The following is a 17,622-nucleotide window of genomic DNA, read 5'->3' as shown; positions in this document are numbered from 1 at the left end:
TAAAAAGTAAAAAGTAATATTGTTCTGTAACTGAGAAACAGCAAGCTGTCTGGAATTTATACTCAAGCTCTCTGCGCCGAAAGTCGGTTCGACATCCTTTTTGGCAGCGGTTGCGCAGACTGACGAATGCATGAATGCCTATTATGGCGGGGTTGTGGGGGATGTCAGTGGGGCATTCGGAGGAAGTCAACGCGACTGCTCCACGGAACAACATATTTTTATGGGTTCATGCATGTAACCTTTGCTCTTTCCATTTTTATAGTCGAACAGCTACCTAGTGGAAGACTTTGTGCACAACTCTGTCCTGTCATACGGATCCTATCTTACACAGTGTTAGGCAGCCTTAAGTATTTATCATTCTTCAGCACGGAATGATGCTCAAAGGACGATTAGCACGATACATGACCACCGGATAAACTTCAAAAAATGCAACATCACTATCTGTATCCTATATGCAGTATGTGGGGCGACTTTGACGTACAATTTTCATGGGTTTCTGATTTCGGGGTATTTCTGGAAGGCATTTGTCAACTCGGTCAGTCGCATGAGTGAAGAAAATCTCATGTTGGGCTTGTATGTGCCCTGAAGATCGCAGACCATAATGTTTGACACTCAGCCAACATTGGGGTACAAAGTTAGCAAAAAAAATCAATTCTGTACATTATATTTCAGGCACAGACTCATGAGGCAGCATCTACTAATTGTCTTCCTTTGCCCTGTGGATAGATTTCAGGATCCGTCCATTCTACTGATTTCGACATCGAGTCCTATATTCGCTTGATCTTATTTTAACTTTTTTTTTTTCTTTTTTGTTTTATTCATCAATACCTTGGAATGCTGATTAACCCATCATCGTTCCATCCAATGACGAGCTCGTATTTTTATGGTTTCTACACTCTGGCGAGAGCCACACCAAAAAATTAATATTTTTTTTTTCAAATAACCCCTTCGTAATAATACCTGCAAATATCATATCATGTGAGGCGTCACGTGTACCCTTTATATTCCGAGATTCAAATCGCACTACAGTGTATGATCAGCAAAGAACACTATGGTGAACAGTCCGAATATATCAAAGGAAAATTCCCTTCGAAATCATGGTGATTACAAAATAATTCACACTGAGAGCTCTAAGGTCAATAGCTCTCACTTGAATCAATCTGGTTCTCACCAATCTATGTCACAGCAAAGAGCACCCAGTTCATCTAATGCGCTATTTCAAACCAACGAGGGTTTCGCAAATGTCAATGATCATGCAAGTGCAGAGAATTCATATTTGTGTTTCAGTGTAGACGAGAATAATAATGAAGACAAGATGGAGGATGATGACGGTGATAATGATAATGACGATCTAGAGATTGATGACGATAATGTCGCGGAGAACGACAATGATGAGGAAGATGATGACGATGAGGAGGATGATAGTGATGGGGAGGATGGCAATGACGAGGAGCATGATATTGATGACGCGGGAGAAGAAAATGTGGATGGTGGGGAACTTGATGACGAGAGAATAAATGTCGATGAGTCAAATTCGGATGATATGAATATCGCCCGTCAATATCGTGCAAATATCTTGAGAGAATTGGTTGGAAGAGATCAAGGTTTAGTTAGTGGAACTAGTTTCATCGACGTCGTTCAAAGGTTGGTTGGGACTACAGACGAATATCCCGACAGAAGGCAGGTCTCAGAATTCGACGCTCTCATATCAAATCTAACTCAGCGAGAAGAGCCAATTCTAATTATGGAGACTTTGTCTGAGCTTTCTGAAAGACTACTTATGATGAACGGCATAACTGCAGAACGCTTGGTGCCTTCGAACAGGCTAGCCAAAGCTTTAACTGATATATTACGAGATCCCTCACTTATGGATCATTTAGAGCTTCACCTTGTTGCTTGTCGCTGTCTTTTCAACTTTGTTGAGGTGAATCAAGACTTCATTCATGACGCGCTAAGCAGTGGTGCTGTTGAGGTTTTGGTCTCCCGCATTCACGAAATCACGTATATTGATTTGACTGAACAAGCATTACAAACCCTTGAAATGATGTCGAGAGAGAGGACTGCTCATAGTGCTATCATAGAAAGTGATGGTCTCTCGGCGTGCTTGACTAATATTGATTTTTTGACAGTCCACGCTCAGCGCAAATGCCTAACGATAGTTTCCAATACCTGCCACCATTTGAATGAAACAAATTTTAGCAAGGTGAAGGATATAGTTGGAAAACTCATGGATGTTGTCAAGCAAGTCCACGACCACGAGGTTTCTGAGAGTGTATGGCGTTCTATTTCACGAATTGTCGATAGTTTTAAATCCAAGCCAGAGTTGTTGGAGTCCTTGTTTGCCGATAAACTCTTACTTACATTCATTGTGAAATATGTGAGTACTATCTCGGGCTTCTCAAATAAGGATTCAGCTTCAAGCTATGGAGTTAGCGTTGGACTACTTCAATCTCTCGTTACAATGTCAAGTACATCAATTAAGCTATCCGAGTTATTGCTTGCTATAGATGTTGGAGAGTACCTAAATGCAGCATTCCTTAATTTTAGGAAGGATTTAGGGTCAACCGGCTCTAAACGATCTCTTGCAATCGATGATTGTGTCAACGAGGACATTACTGTTGAGGAATTAATTGCAGTTCCAAGAGAACTTCTCTTATGCACACTTCAACTAATTGCAGCAATTCTACCAGCTAATTACGATATCAGTGACTCCCCCTTTATGCTCGCGACATATCGCAACTCAGGGCAAAGAAACAAACATAATGTTCACAGGGTTGAGACCTTTAAAAGTCAAGAGTGTGATGTTCAGCGATTCGTTGAGTGGACGTGGCCAATTATCTTGCGAACCTATCTTGCAAGCATGGACGGAGAGTTACGCCGGATCGTAAGTCTCTGTATTTACAGAGTATTCACGTTCTTTGAATCAGAAATTCCAGTGCTCAAATCATATTCTAAAGACTTGACTAACGTATTAGCATCTATGATTAATGCAGGCAAAACTGAGCTTATTCAGGCACCTGACGCAATCTCCATCGAACAATCCTTCAAAGTTTATACTGGTTTGCAGATGATATCATCATTGAAGATTGTGAAAACCATTTTAATCAAGTCGTTTTCAGCTTGCTCCCTTGGTTTAGAAAAGGGAGGTGTTTTCCACGATGTTGAAGCACTTGGGGGTATCATTCACCAAGCTTTACAGGCGCACTGCTACATGAGTGGTAACGCCGACTCTGATGGCTCTAATGTTCCAGAAATCATTAGTCTAACTCGTTCAAAGTTCTTGGATGTTTCTGATCCGGAGCTTATTGCAGTTGGGAACCACATCACCATTAATCACGTCCTAAGCAAGCTCAACAACGAAGCCACTCTTCTAGGTGGCCTAAAAAAAGGGTATCAGTCAGGTTCTGTGAATGAAGACTTTGCAACTCACAGTCAATTGAAAAGCTGTTTCAAGGCAATTCAAGGCTCTACCAATTCCTCCCTTATACAATGTGAAACTGCTTGGTCGCAACTTAAATACCTCCTCTTGTCGGGGTCTGATGGTATGTCCAGTTATGAATTATTGAGCCTGGGTGTCACGGATGTAATGGCATCGGAATTTTCTGCAGCCGCTTGCCCCGATATATTCACTACGAATTTGGGCAGGTCTTTTGTCGATATCATCTTTGGTGACCTAAAAGCTGCGAAACACTTGATAGAATTACTTTTGGACTCCCTCCAGAGAACTGAGTCGTTCGATATCGTTTCTGCAACAGAAAAGACTTCGAGCCGCGATCCCGCACACGCAACTAATCTTGCTCGACAATTTCGATTGCGGCTTGTACCTCATGAAACAAGTGATGGTGATGACGACGGACCGGTCATTGTGTACGTTCAGGCAATAGCCACCTTTCGATCCGTAGAACAGTTTCTTAAACAGCGTCAAATGCTCGAAGATTCCAGGGATTTCAGGCGCATTCCGATTTTCAGTGATAAGGATCCAAAATTGGCAACTGAACAGGACGATTTCCAATTTGTTATAAACGATGAGTTCATACCGACTGACACTACGATTTTTGGTGCAATCTACGACTTGACACAGCCGAAGAGTTCTTCTTCGCTCTCGGAAATGTGGACAAAGGTTCACACAATCAAGTTCAAGCGAAACAACAATCTCTTGAGATCGACTAGCTCCATCTTGAAGCATGACATGATGACACAAGATATCATCGGCTCTGATACCTTAACGATATTAAGATTACTCGAATTTTTTTACAGGTTGAATATCAGGCTCAGAAAAAAAGGGTTAGCGAACCTACCTGATGATGCTTTCAGGAGTTGGGAGCTCACTTTAAAGTTGAGAAGACAATTAGAGGAAATCCTTGTTTTCGCCAGCGGAACACAACCATCGTGGACCATGGCGCTAACCCGTGAATTTTCGTTTCTATTTCCTTTGGAGTCTAGGATGTTATTTTTAAGAAACACATCTTTTGGATATTCAAGATTGATAAACCATTGGCAGAATACTCTTGGGCCGGAGGTTTGGACCCAAGCTACCGAGCCCCGCTCGCGAGGAGTTCAGTTGGGCCGCATAAGTCGTCAAAAGGTTCGTATATCGAGAAGTATCCTATTTCAAAGTGCCCTCAAGGTCTTGGAAAAGTTTGGCTCTTCTCCTGGAATACTTGAGATCGAGTACTACAATGAGGTTGGTTCGGGTCTTGGACCAACGTTAGAGTTTTATTCAATGGTATCTCGAGAGTTTCAAAGAAGCAATTTGCATCTTTGGCGAAATCTGGACAGCTACGAGAGCTGCGATTCTATGGCAACCTATGTGAATTCAAAAATGGGATTGTTTCCCCAAGTGATGCACCAACTGCCTTCAAAAAGAAAGTATAATTCAAAGATCTTACACTTGTTTTTCTGTCTAGGAAAGTTTTTGGCGAGGTCCTTGTTCGACTCTAGAATTGTTGACATTGAGTTGCACCCTCTTACATTCACGATTCTTAGGCTACTTGAAAAAGGTCTGATGCATGAGTGGAACGAACATCTAACTTTAGAAACCTTGTCAAGTGTGGACGAGTCACTTGCCCGGAGCTTGCAAAGTCTCCTCGACATTGCATCATGTCATCAGGCTTCTCAGGAAAAGGACACAATACAAAGTTTGGAGCTCTTCTTTACGCTCCCAGGAATGCCAGAATACGAGCTCATTTTAAATGGTGCCAATACCAGAGTCACCCACGAAAATATTACAGAGTACGTTGACGCTATTCTTGCAGCGATATTAAAAGATGGAGTCATTCGACAAATCGAGAAGCTTGCTGAAGGTTTCTCAACTGTCTTTCCCATGAAATCTTTAAATGTTTTCTCTCCAGAAGAGCTATGCAAGGTTTTCGGATCCGGGGAAGAAGATTGGGCTGAGGCTACCATCTTGGGAGCGATTCAAGCAAATCATGGATACACGAAATCGTCCGCTTCGGTTATCCGTCTAGCTAAAATTCTCAGCTCTTTTGATCAAGAGCACCGTCGCAAATTTTTGCAATTTCTTACAGGATCCCCGAGGTTGCCAATAGGGGGGTTTAAGAGTTTACGTCCAGAATTTACAGTTGTCAAAAAAAATCCTGACGAAGACTTAGGTAGCGATAATTATCTACCATCAGTGATGACGTGTGCGCTGTATTTGAAGCTTCCTGACTATTCGCTGATTGATATCATGAGATCAAAATTAATTAGAGCAATCACAGAGGGAGCTGACTCTTTTCATTTATCATGAACTTATGAATAAGTCCTTCACAGCTAAATGTATAAGTTTTCTTTTTTTTCTTTTTTTGAAATTTCAAGTTGTATTTCATGGAGTTACGGCTCTCAAGTATGCTCTCAGGTAGGTCTGTGTACAGACTTTCCCCAGTTCGGTGTGCGTGTCAATGAAACGGTACTCTTCATATATTGCGATTCAAGTCTCAAAACAATGCAATTAAGGGAGACGATTGAACAATTAGTTGCTACAGCTCCTGATGGTGAATTACAACAAGTCAAGGAGTCCATTTCACGGCTTGTTCCATCCGCGAATTCTCTGTTGATCAACAGCGTCGTCGCCCAGCACCTTGAAAAGACGGGATACGCAAACTCTGAGGTGGTCATATCTGAAATCACAAAAGACCCTGTTAGCGGTAAATTTGTTGACTACCAAAGTGGATTCAAATACAATCTTGATTTCTCGTCATTGGAACCTGTCGACCGTGAGAAGTACATATCCGAAGTCGATAGACCTTCGTACTACGAAGTACTTGTTGAATTGCTTGCTGCCTATAGTCATCGCCACTACCCATCATCGTGTAAATTTGATGTTTTACCAACGGCCGATGCGGTGCATGTCTTGATTATAAGTGAGATTATAGAACCCGACAACTTTTTGAGTGGTTCATGGAAGTGTCTCTACACATTTCGTAATCAGAAAGTTGAAGCAAAATTGAATGCGGATATTCACTATTATGAAGATGGCAATGTTCGTCTTCATTTTGAAGACAAAGTGAGTCAATCAATTCGCGATGAATCCCCAGAGGAAATGATTGATTTCATCAAATCCACGGAGGATCAAATTACTCTACACATTGTCAAGCAATTCGATGATTTGAATCAAAATCACTTTAAGCATTTGCGTAGGTTGCTTCCAGTTACGAAATCAAAAGTCAATTGGGGAAAAGCGATTGGAAATTATAAACTAGGATCGAATGTCGCAAATCGCTAATGCAAGCTCTATCAATATGAATGTAGTTTATAAAGCATCCACGCAACGAAGAAAGCAGCGAGAATCAAGCCAACAATTCGACTGAGGTTCGAATTGCGTTTTATCACTGCTGAAAGATCAGTACTTGTTCTTTTGACTCGTGTCCACAATTGTGAGAAATTATCATTCAAAGAGTCCAATAAATTTTGCTCGGTTCTCAAGCCTCCTTGTATATCATTCTCGACTGTATTTCTAAATTGATTCAAGGTATCAGCAAGCTGGTTAAATCGTTGACTATTCTCTTCTTCCCTAAATCCATACAAACTAGACATGTTGTTATGGGGGATCAATTTTCTATGCAGTAAGATACAAGAGAATGCACTGGTCACACATCTTGTGGTTTGCCTACGAGAGCCAGAAGTAGAAGAAAAAAAAAAAAAAAGAATATTCAAATAACATAAAGCAAGATTAAGAATGTGTTGATGTGTCTTCATCTAAGCTTTAGTACCCGTCAATTGATTGTGTAGAAACCAAACTATGGTCATCCGCTATATTGATTTCCAAAACCACTACTTGTCGACTGCTCTTGTAACACCGCTCCACGAAAGCTAGACTCTGATGGATACGGGAGTATCTGCGACAGCCTTACCTCGCCCCTCGAATTCACAACTTTATCAATCAATAAGTTGTAGTAGTTATTTGCCTCATTCATCCTTCCATGAAGGGATCCTAATTCGTCCTTCCGAAGACTATACTTCTCTATCGCTTTCGCCAAAGATGATTTCACCGGAAGAACCTCATTGAATAGCTCCGTAACTCTATCTTCGTTCACCAAGGAGGATTTCGAGGAAAGGAGAGCTAGTAGCTCCTCAATTTTTGTTTGTTCAGTCTTTAACATCCTTTCTTCTATTGCTGCTTCCCGTGCGCTTTCCTCGGGAGATTTTCGGACAAGGGGAGTGACATAGTTTAACGGGAATATTCCTTGCTTTCCATTCGACATAGTTCCTCTCCACCAGTCTCGATAAACAGACTCGATCACAGTGATAATATCACCTTTCTTAAACGAAAGCTCATCAGGCTCGTACGAAATTAGGTCGTAAAGTGCACGAACTTTCTTTACATTAGCAATCGATATAGTTTGGTGATCATTTCTTGAACTGTGGCCAGGGTCAAGGCGCCCGCTTCTTTCATTTGTTGAAGGTTCAAACACTAAGGTGCTTTCTTTGGTATTCTTCTCACGTTCGTACTCTTGTACTGAGAGCTTCAAGGCCCTTTCTAATTCTTGTTCTTCCTGCTCCTTCTCTTTCCACTCAATCGCAGTCTTTGCTGGCTTTGATGGTGGTGCTTTGCAGAATTGAGTATACTTGGAGGTCAAAACCTTGCATGCATCTTGTATGGGCCGAAGTGAAGGATCGCCTTCAAAGCTCTTCCTAAGATGTTGGAGTACCTCTGCAATTCTCAACTTGACCTGTTTGTGCACTTTTTTGTCCGATAGCTTCGCTAGCATATGAGTCTGAAGAAACTCATTAGATGCAATTTCCTGTTTCAGTCGCGAACCACAGTTCTCAGCGATGGCAGTTATAAGTGTCAAAGTTCTGAAGAGGATGTTAGCGTCCCTGGTGGCGAGCCGACCTTTGATGTGCTTTATGGCTGCTCGTGAATTTGTTTCAGGATCCTTGGAAATTTCATCGCAAACATCGAGGATGTATTGCCAATTATCATCTGTTAAGGTGCAATCGGTTGCCCTATTTATCAAAGTTTGTAAAGTCATGGAAGTAGTTGACTAGCTTCAATAGTCTCCACAAAATCGCGGAAGAACAGTATACTTTACCCGCCTTCCCTCGGATTACCAGAGAAACCTTCAAGATGTGAGGTTCATGCACCAAACATCTTGCCGTACTATGTGATATCAAATTAACTAGATGACATTCTACTTATGCTAGTGTATACAAAATTTTTAGTTAAATGTATCCCAGTCTTTTGAAGAATAGGGCCACTACGTGTTAGCACGGAGTGTTCTTCTGTCTTATGTACAGTACTTGTTGTACTTACGTACCTACCCGGTCAAGTGATACTTGCGTGTGCTACCCAGATGAGTATAAATATGAAGAGTTTTACTTAATTAATAAGTTAAGTTTAGTTTATATACTGAGATAGATATTACACACGTTTCTGTGTGATCTAATTACGTCGCACATTAGGAAATACTATCCTGTACCCAGGACAGGCTCAAACACTACGCAATGATGAGATTCTTGCGGATGACGTACATGAAAATCAGTACACCAAGTGTTATTCTAAGACTGATTTTCTTCTTTTTCTCATTTTTTGTTCCACTACAAGGCAGAAAGACTCATTTTGATAGGACTCTAAAATGAGCGCTTCTTCGTCACCCAAGCCTACTCGTCGGCGGAGGGGCTCTTCAGTCGGAAACATCAATGTTGGTGATACAGCAGCACCAGGCTTTTCGACTATGAAGCTCACAGCCTCGCAAAGGCAAAAGCTGAATCAGCGTGTGCGTGCTTTGAGCGATGAATCAAGGACCGATGTTGCAATAATACGCAAAATGTTTGTTGCATTTAAGGAATTGTCATTCAGACACACTTGGATAAATCCGTTCATTATCCTTTCGGTGTTCTACATTTCGTACTTTGGTACTACTGAATCAAACTCGATTCATGAAAATCTCAAAAAACTCATTAAACCATCGTACCATATCGTTGGAACAGATCAGTATGGAAAAGGTGTGAATGACTTCTATTTTGTTGCATTTTACGCTCTTTTTTTTACATTTTTGAGAGAATTTATGATGTGCGTAATTTTGAGGCCTCTCGCGGGCATGTTAGGTGTCACAAGGCCGCACAAAGTTAATAGATTTATGGAGCAAAGTTACGCAATGTTCTATTATGGTTTGTCTGGCCCCTATGGACTTTATGTTATGTCCAGAATGCCACTTTGGTTTTTTGAGACTACTCCTTTGTACGAAAGTTACCCTCACAAGACGCATGATTGGCTTTTCAAAGTATACTACCTCGGACAGGCGGCCTTTTGGGTTCAACAATCCGTTGTTCTAATTCTCCAGCTTGAAAAACCTAGAAAGGACTTCCATGAGCTTATTCTTCACCACATTATCACGATTGCGCTCATTTGGTTGTCCTACAGATTTCATTTCACGTGGATGGGGCTCGAAATTTATGTTACCATGGATGTCTCGGACTTTTTTTTAGCAACTTCGAAAACGTTGAACTATCTCGATTCGATTCTCACAGGGCCATTTTTAATAGGCTTTGTATTTATTTGGATCTATCTCAGACACTATGTGAATCTAAAAATATTATGGTCAGTACTCACTGAGTTTAAAACCGTTGGTGAGTGGGAGTTGAATTGGGAAACGCAGCAATACAAATGTTGGATTTCTCAGCCCATTGTCTTTGGGCTCATTTTTGCATTGCAAGTCTTGAATGCTTATTGGTTATTCCTAATATTGAGAATTTTGTATAGATACGTTGTTGGCGGCGTTAAAGCAGACGAAAGAAGTGAGTCAGAAGATGAGGATGAAGATGAACCTCCTCAGAAGGATAAATCTGTATGAAAGACGTCCTTTTGTGTTACATAAATAGCTTTTTAAAGTTATGTACAAATTTAGCATGCGGTCAGTGTATAGCATGAGGTGATCAAGCACATGCCTGCTGGAATTGCAATCTTCTTGCGAGCACTCCATCCTCCGCAGCTTTGGATAAAACTCCTAAGATAAGTGAAGTGGCTCTAACGGAGTCATCATTGCAAGGAATTGGGTAGGATAAAAGTGATGGTTCCATGTTCGTATCAGAGAGTCCAACTGTAGGAATTCGAGCAATGGTACACTCGTTTATGAGGTGACGATTCTCGATGGGATTCACAATAAATACAAGATCTGGCTTAACAAAACCAAACTGCCCCATGTCGCTATTAGTATGTTGATCACCCATATCAACTTCGACCAAGTTCTTTCCTTTATTCTGCTTGATGAGCTCTAGTGCATTGGTAATCGTTCCGGGCAACCACTTCCGTGATACATAGTAACCGTTGCATCTCCGGGCAGCTTCTTCCAATGCACGTTGTTGTTCAGCTTGTCTACTTGTACCGACAAAAAGTATAACTCCTCCCTTTTTCGCCACATCCTTCATCAATTGTGCTGAGCGTTTAAGAGCTGCTAATGTCTCGTTTAGGTCAATGAGATGCATTCCCCTGTATTCCCCGTAAATGTAAGGCTGTGTGGAGGGTCTCCATTGCGACTTTGCATGACCAAGATGACATCCAGCACTTAGAAGATGGTTTATACTAATATCCGATATTGCAGGTGGATCAATGGTATCATCCTTTGCGCTGTAAGTGTCATACAAGAATGAGCCAAGCTTGCCACTATTCTGAGCATGAAAGAGATGCCTAAGATGAAGCTCAGGTTCAGAATATGGTCTATAGTCAGGGGTTGGTTTCAAATTTGGGTAGGTACTTGTTTGTGAGTTAGTAGTCAGCTGAATTTTTTTAGTACTGGATCCATCTGGAAACTCATCATTCTGATCAATCGACGGCTTAACAAACCAAGGTCTGTTAGCGACCTTGAAAGCGGGAAGTTTGATACTTTGTTTGAGTAATGACTCGATTTCTTCATCAAGTTGTTTAAGCTTGTCAGCTTCATTGATATTTTTTTCAAGAAACTCTGACTCCTTAAGGACCGCCACAGAAGGTCTACTATTGATGTCTGAAATGAGATTTTTCATTCTATCTCTTGTCTCCCTGATAACTTTTTCTTTGGCTTTCGCTTCCTCCTCCTTAGCCAAGGCTTCCGCGATAGCCTGTTCTCTAAGCTGCTTCTGATCCAAAGCTTGAATTGTCATGAATTGCAGAAAGTTGATAGATGCTGCATTTCGAAATGCGATTGGGATTTTCTGTGTGCCCCTTTGAAGAATTACAAAGCCCATTTTTGATGATGAAGTTATGCTACCTCGCTCTTCAAAATTTTCAGAGGAATTGTCACGTGACAAAACTTAAACATATTTGGAGCTGGGGAGCTAATGTGGTTTCTCAAATCAGAGGAGTATTTTCTTTTTTTTTTTTCAAATGCGTGATTCTTTTGCATATGGAAGTATGATCGTTATTCTTGAAAATGAAAAAGACTTAGAATTGTTTAACCTTTCTTCCGCAAATGTACGAGTGATAAATTCCCTTCATCATACCAGATTGATGATATCGCCCAGTCTATTCGATGCAGCTGCTTTGATTATGAGAGAGGCTTGTTCTGGTACTAGCATCCTTGTCTTGTTTGTGAAGGGAGCAATAGATGATTGCACCAACTATCAACGTTTTCGCAACTTTTGTCGGACGTTGTCCTTCTACTACACAATACACGTGAATCTCATAAGTTTCGGAGAATTTATTACTGAAACAACTAGACAAAATTGATGCAGTTCGGACAACAGCATCATTTGCTCTCTTTTTCCTCGTCTTCATCTTTTTCATCAACAGGATTGCTAGAGTCTGCATTTCCCAATTGACTAGCTAACGCACTGATGTCTGGAGTTTCACCTCCTCCAGCACCTGCACCAGACAAAAGCTTCGAAAAATCTAAGTCACCTGGTGATCCTGAACCACCGCCACCCATCAAATTAGCCATATCCAAGTTGGAATCGTCGTTTTGATCATCTTGCTCATCCTCATCGACCCATTTGTCGAAATCTGTTTTTATATAGTGGAGTTTTAGTTTCTCTTTTAACAATCTTGGCCAGTACTCAGCTTGGGCTTCGGCCTTACGAATAATGAAAGATATGTGATTGCCAGCTTCATTCCAATGAGAGTTTTTGGGGTCGATCTGGGCAAAAAATTCCAAGTTCAACTCAAAAGTATCCAAACCATTTGGTGATTGGGCCGAGAACCTAAGAGCGTCAGAGGTCAATTCTATCTTGGTGTCCTGAGGATCTTGGACCTCAATAGTTAGGAACAACAAATTTTTATCAGCTTCAGTCTCATTGGAGCGCTGGGCCCAGGTAACGACAGGATGAATAACCATGATTAACTTAGGATTGAAAGCTTGCCTTTGATCCGTCTTTTATGCTCGCTCTATTATTCGAGAATGTTCGATCATGTGACTCTAATATATTTGGCAGATGTTGAACTAAGGAAGCAATTGGGCAAAAGCGAAGAATTATGAGCTAAAAAATGAAGTTTCTGCTTTGAGGACCCAAAACATTTACCAGTAGATTAGTTGTCTTCGAAAAAGGATCGATAGGATGTCTGCTTACGTAGTTGTTCGTCACAATCTGTACCCCAGCTTTGATCTCACGTGTTGGGACGCTCAAACATCACGGGATCCGTTACATAATTGCTTAATCTTCAGATTAGACCAGAATTAATATCAATGCTTGACAACCTTCCTTTAGAAATTCAGGTCCGGTTGCTCAAGCTATGTCCCACTTCCTCGTTGAAATATGTCAATTCTCATTTCTATTTCCTATATAATGATCTATACTACGATAAACTCATTAGAGTTTTTGGCGAAGATGTCATAGATATCATTGCTAAGGTATATCCCTGGCTCCGGACATACATCAAGATGCTCGATGCTTTTCGTCAACGCTCGAGAGAGGTAATAAGCACCAGATTGAAACTTTATGACTACAAGGGAAAATCAGGAATTCTGCCCTCTGAGATCATACATGCCATGTACGTCAAAGACTCATGGAGATATGTCTATTCGTTATTCAAAAACAAACGCTTATTTGCAGAATACTCCGACTACAAAATTGACGAGCCTACTAACTACGTTTTCAATCATTATGTGGAAATAAACCGCTCATATCTTCTTTCATACAACAAAGCGGTTTGGTTGGCTCCTGGAACATACAATCTAAATATAGGCCTTGTGATCAAATCAGGCAGAGGTCTCGGAACGACCAAATTTGATCTTAAGTATACGAATGAAGAAGGAGAAGTTATAACCCAAACTTTTTATCCTCCGACAAATATTAACGAGATCCTTCCCAAAAGGCAATTCTGTTTTTTAAAAATTGGTGAATTTCATGTGCGGGAGCCAATGCATTGTAAGGGAGACGAGGGCTTTTCTCGTCACGGCAAACTTCAAAAATTGGAATTGACAATGGAAGAGATTGGGCTTTATCTTAAATCTGGGTTCAGAATTTTCTTCATCGACATATCTCAACCGTCAATGTTGTTCAATGACTACGATCTCCTTTATTACAGCTGCCAGGAGACTAACTACAAGTATTTCATCAATTTGCCTCTTAAGAACTTTTACAAAGCTTTAAATCATGTCCAAAATGGAGCTCATGATGCCATTGAGAAAAGAGACTACGGAACAGGCGATCCGAATGATATCATCGATCAATTCGATAATATCTTTCCCGATGATTTTCAATCAACTAGTGAAGAGTCTTTTGAGGAAAACTTGATGGGCTACGCCAAATTTTACTTCCATAATAACTTCAATCGTAGATCTTACAAGTTCAATACAATATATCAAAGACGACAATTTGTCAACAGATTTGGAGACTATGAGCTTGACGATCGCGACAATGAGGCACAAAAACCCCGTTGCTCCTACGATGCTAGAGGGTTAAAATGGAGAATTCCTATTCTAGGAGAGCTCTGATACATCGGGGTTCTTTTGCCTTATTTTTCAAAAGAATTTTTTTTCTGGAATATTTCAAAGATATAGAATACTGCATGTAGCATCGTAAATACAGGAATCTCAAAGAGAGCTAACGTAACAAGCTTCAGCTTCCCACATAAAACTTTGATACAGCATTATACTCGATTTTAATTTGTGGAAGCTACCATCGAGACAAGTTCCTGTGCGTCATTTGAGCTCGCAATAAAGTACTTGAATGACAATTGATCCTCAATAGTCAGCACAGTGAGATAATGGTTCACCCTCACGGTATGAATCATAACTCTAGTGATAATGAAAATGAGGAATCACCGGACTTGAGTCATGTCCCAGATGGCTCATCTCAAGCCAATTTCTATCACGAAGCTGATCGTTTTGCAGAGAATCTCCTAGGCACAGAGGGATTCGACGATTTTGAAGCGACCACCTCAGAAAGAAGTTCGGATCGGAAAGGATATGAACGAAACAACAGACGCATAATTTTGCAGCGGTTCACTATTTATAACTCCAGTACCACCATGTATATTGTAGGGAGTAATGCGAAAGAAAGTCTCTTTCGAATAATCGAGATAACTTCGGACTCTGAGAGAGGCACTCTCTCCATAATCGAAGAGAAAAATTTCTTTTACACAAGAAACGATGTCATAGAGTTGATGAAAGGGTTAAATGAATCGATAGAGGGTGGTATACACAAGATTGCACACGCCTATGGACTCTTGGGCTTCATCAGGTTTACTGGTGCATATTATCTATCTATCATAACGAAATGTAGTCAAGTTGCTTTGGTTGGCGGGCATTTTGTGTACCATGTGGATGAAACAAAACTCATCCCTCTCTCACTTGAATATCGGCGGCCTAATAAGTATAGCGATGAGGAGAAATTACTATCCATATTCAAGTATCTTGATTTGGGCAAGACCTTCTATTTTAGCTACACTTATGATCTCACAAACACTCTTCAAACAAATTTATTGAGATTACGGCAATATGATAAGGGCCACCGTGACCCCGATAATCATAAAACAAGCTTAAATGTCAGGTTCGTATGGAATGGACGTCTTCTCAGACCTGTTAATGAAACAGACATCGCTACTTACGAGTGGTTTCAGCCGATTGTGCATGGCTTCATTGACCAGGCCAGCATATCCATCTACGGTCGAAGGCTTTTTATAACTATCATTGCTAGGCGTTCACATCATTTTGCTGGAGCACGATTTTTAAAACGCGGTGTCAATCACAAAGGTGACGTGGCGAACGAAGTAGAGACAGAGCAGATCGTTAATGATATGTTGACGACTTCATTTCATAGTCCTGAATATGGTCTTTTCGCCAATCCGAGGTTCACAAGTTATGTTCAGCATAGAGGCTCGATTCCACTTTACTGGACACAAGACCTCAATCGTCTTCCTAAACCCCCGATTGAGATCAATCTATCAGATCCATTTTATCAGAGTTCTGCTCAACATTTTGACGATTTGATGAGAAGATACGGCCTACCCATAATCATCGTCAACCTCATCAAAACAAAGGAGAAACATCCTAGAGAACTGAAACTCAGCAGGCAGTTCATTAATTGTGTGACGTATTTGAATCAGTTTTTACCTGAGCCTTACAAACTACAGTATCACTCCTTTGACATGTCAAAACATTCGAAAAAAAATGCAGATGTTATTGGCCCCTTGGAGTCCCTAGCAAAATCAAGCATTGAAAAGACTGGATTTTTTCATAATGGCAAAACTTTAGTAGAGACTAAGATCCAAAGAGGTATAATACGAACAAATTGCATAGACTGCTTGGATCGTACAAATGCGGCCCAATTCATCATTTGCAAGGAGGCCTTGTACCAGCAGCTAAAAAGCCTCGGATTTCTCGCGTCTCCGTCGAGCTTAGACTATGATTCAGATTTAATCAACATTCTCACAGAGATGTTCCATGATCATGGAGATACTATAGCCGTCCAATATGGCGGATCCAATTTGGTCAATACTATGGACTCATACAGGCGAATAAATCAGTGGAGCTCGCATACAAGAGATATTTTGAACAGCATCAAAAGAATTTACTCTAACTCCTTCATCGATGTTATTAGACAAGAAGCTATCAACTTATTTTTGGGAAACTATATCTATAGTCCAGAAAAGCCTAAATTGTGGGAATTACAGAATGACTACTACTTGCACAATCAAGGACTTGCAGTCGACTTCTCCAATAAGGTTAGCTATATCCGTTGGTATAATGAAAACGCTGTTAAAAGTTTAATAAGGAGTGAAAACGATACACTCTTGTTTCCTTTGCGACAACTTCGACTCGATATAAACGAGCTTTCTGATAATTGGTTTAACGAGTGCTACATTCCGAAGAAATTTCAGTCTTTCACAAACGTATATCAGTTTAATATGAACTCAAACGCCAGATATTTTCCGAATAGCACCAATGAAGCGAAATCGTTTGATTACAGCCCGTTTGGATCACGCAGAGGGAAATATATACCAAAACATCATAATCAACATCGCTCACATTCTGTCGATAATGAGATGGTCAATACGACAACAAGTGAGACAAGACTGATTGAATCAAGTGCAACGAACGTTCGCGATTTTGGAGTGCAACCCAACGAAAATAACTTTTCGGCAAGAATACTTTGTTCCTCTGCGGATGCAAGTTTGTTCTCAATCATATTGTCACACCCTCTGCGATTTCTACATGAGCAAAAGAAGGCGAGTTTAATTAGGCCAATAGCGCTTGATGAAAAGGAAGAGGAGTTTTACAGAACAAAAACACAACCTCCATCGTTCGGTTATTGTCTCAGCACACTGCACAAGTTCGTTAGCTCGGACGACACACAGCACTACATATCCTACTTGGAAGATTTTCTTCAAACAACGGTTTTCATGACCACTGAGCAATATGTTTAGTAAACGTATAACCTATAATAAGGGTGAAAATTCATGGGTTCCTTTTTCTCTAGATTTCATGAAAATCAATTACTTAATTCTTGCCATTTTGCCGTACAAAAACTTCTCGAGTAGCCATTGCCAATACAATTACCGCGGAACATTACGATCATCAATCTCAATGCCCGACAAAAGGGAATAAAAATTGTTATGATATTTTCAGCAGACAAGTGCCATAATCCATACCAGATAGGTATCATCATAAACTTCTATGCACTTCGTAATGACATAAAATAGTAGCATTCATACAAAGTGTCGAGTGAGTACTTTGATCATTGATCCGCGGTGTCATTAGGCTGCAA

General features: G+C 40.6%; 7 protein-coding genes across 7 annotated transcripts; 4 read left to right on the top strand and 3 right to left on the bottom strand. All coding sequences in view use genetic code 12, as the record gives it.

Annotated features, from left to right (window-relative positions):
- Positions 1 to 1,051: 1,051 nt before the first annotated feature.
- Positions 1,052 to 5,749, top strand: CJI96_0005268 (putative ubiquitin-protein ligase; the record flags this gene model as incomplete). The annotated part of the gene is made up of 1 exon (XM_029036271.2): positions 1,052 to 5,749. The coding sequence occupies one exon, from the start codon at positions 1,052 to 1,054 to the stop codon at positions 5,747 to 5,749; it is 4,698 nt and encodes a 1,565-aa protein (XP_028889162.2).
- Positions 5,750 to 5,944: 195 nt separating this feature from the next.
- On the top strand, positions 5,945 to 6,724 carry CJI96_0005267 (uncharacterized protein; the record flags this gene model as incomplete). Its single annotated transcript, XM_029036270.1, has 1 exon — positions 5,945 to 6,724. One exon carries the CDS (start codon positions 5,945 to 5,947, stop codon positions 6,722 to 6,724), a length of 780 nt encoding a protein of 259 aa, XP_028889161.1.
- A 520-nt stretch (positions 6,725 to 7,244) lies between these two features.
- HSE1 (ESCRT-0 subunit protein HSE1) lies at positions 7,245 to 8,474 on the bottom strand (the record flags this gene model as incomplete). Its single annotated transcript, XM_029036269.2, has 1 exon — positions 7,245 to 8,474. The coding sequence occupies one exon, from the start codon at positions 8,472 to 8,474 to the stop codon at positions 7,245 to 7,247; it is 1,230 nt and encodes a 409-aa protein (XP_028889160.2).
- A 1,903-nt stretch (positions 8,475 to 10,377) lies between these two features.
- CJI96_0005265 (mitochondrial 37S ribosomal protein uS2m) lies at positions 10,378 to 11,580 on the bottom strand (the record flags this gene model as incomplete). Its single annotated transcript, XM_029036267.2, has 1 exon — positions 10,378 to 11,580. One exon carries the CDS (start codon positions 11,578 to 11,580, stop codon positions 10,378 to 10,380), a length of 1,203 nt encoding a protein of 400 aa, XP_028889158.2.
- A 584-nt stretch (positions 11,581 to 12,164) lies between these two features.
- SBA1 (Hsp90 cochaperone SBA1) lies at positions 12,165 to 12,749 on the bottom strand (the record flags this gene model as incomplete). The annotated part of the gene is made up of 1 exon (XM_029036266.1): positions 12,165 to 12,749. One exon carries the CDS (start codon positions 12,747 to 12,749, stop codon positions 12,165 to 12,167), a length of 585 nt encoding a protein of 194 aa, XP_028889157.1.
- Positions 12,750 to 13,097: 348 nt separating this feature from the next.
- On the top strand, positions 13,098 to 14,348 carry CJI96_0005263 (uncharacterized protein; the record flags this gene model as incomplete). Its single annotated transcript, XM_029036265.1, has 1 exon — positions 13,098 to 14,348. The coding sequence occupies one exon, from the start codon at positions 13,098 to 13,100 to the stop codon at positions 14,346 to 14,348; it is 1,251 nt and encodes a 416-aa protein (XP_028889156.1).
- A 272-nt stretch (positions 14,349 to 14,620) lies between these two features.
- CJI96_0005262 (phosphatidylinositol-3,5-bisphosphate 5-phosphatase) lies at positions 14,621 to 17,281 on the top strand (the record flags this gene model as incomplete). The annotated part of the gene is made up of 1 exon (XM_029036264.2): positions 14,621 to 17,281. One exon carries the CDS (start codon positions 14,621 to 14,623, stop codon positions 17,279 to 17,281), a length of 2,661 nt encoding a protein of 886 aa, XP_028889155.2.
- Between the last annotated feature and the right edge of the window lie 341 nt (positions 17,282 to 17,622).

This window comes from Candidozyma auris, chromosome 7 (assembly GCF_003013715.1).
Source record: "Candidozyma auris chromosome 7, complete sequence".
In the NCBI taxonomy this organism is placed as follows: Eukaryota; Fungi; Ascomycota; class Pichiomycetes; order Serinales; family Metschnikowiaceae; genus Candidozyma; species Candidozyma auris.
Note: the sequence above shows the minus strand (reverse complement) of the source record. Positions and strands in the feature narration are given on the sequence as shown.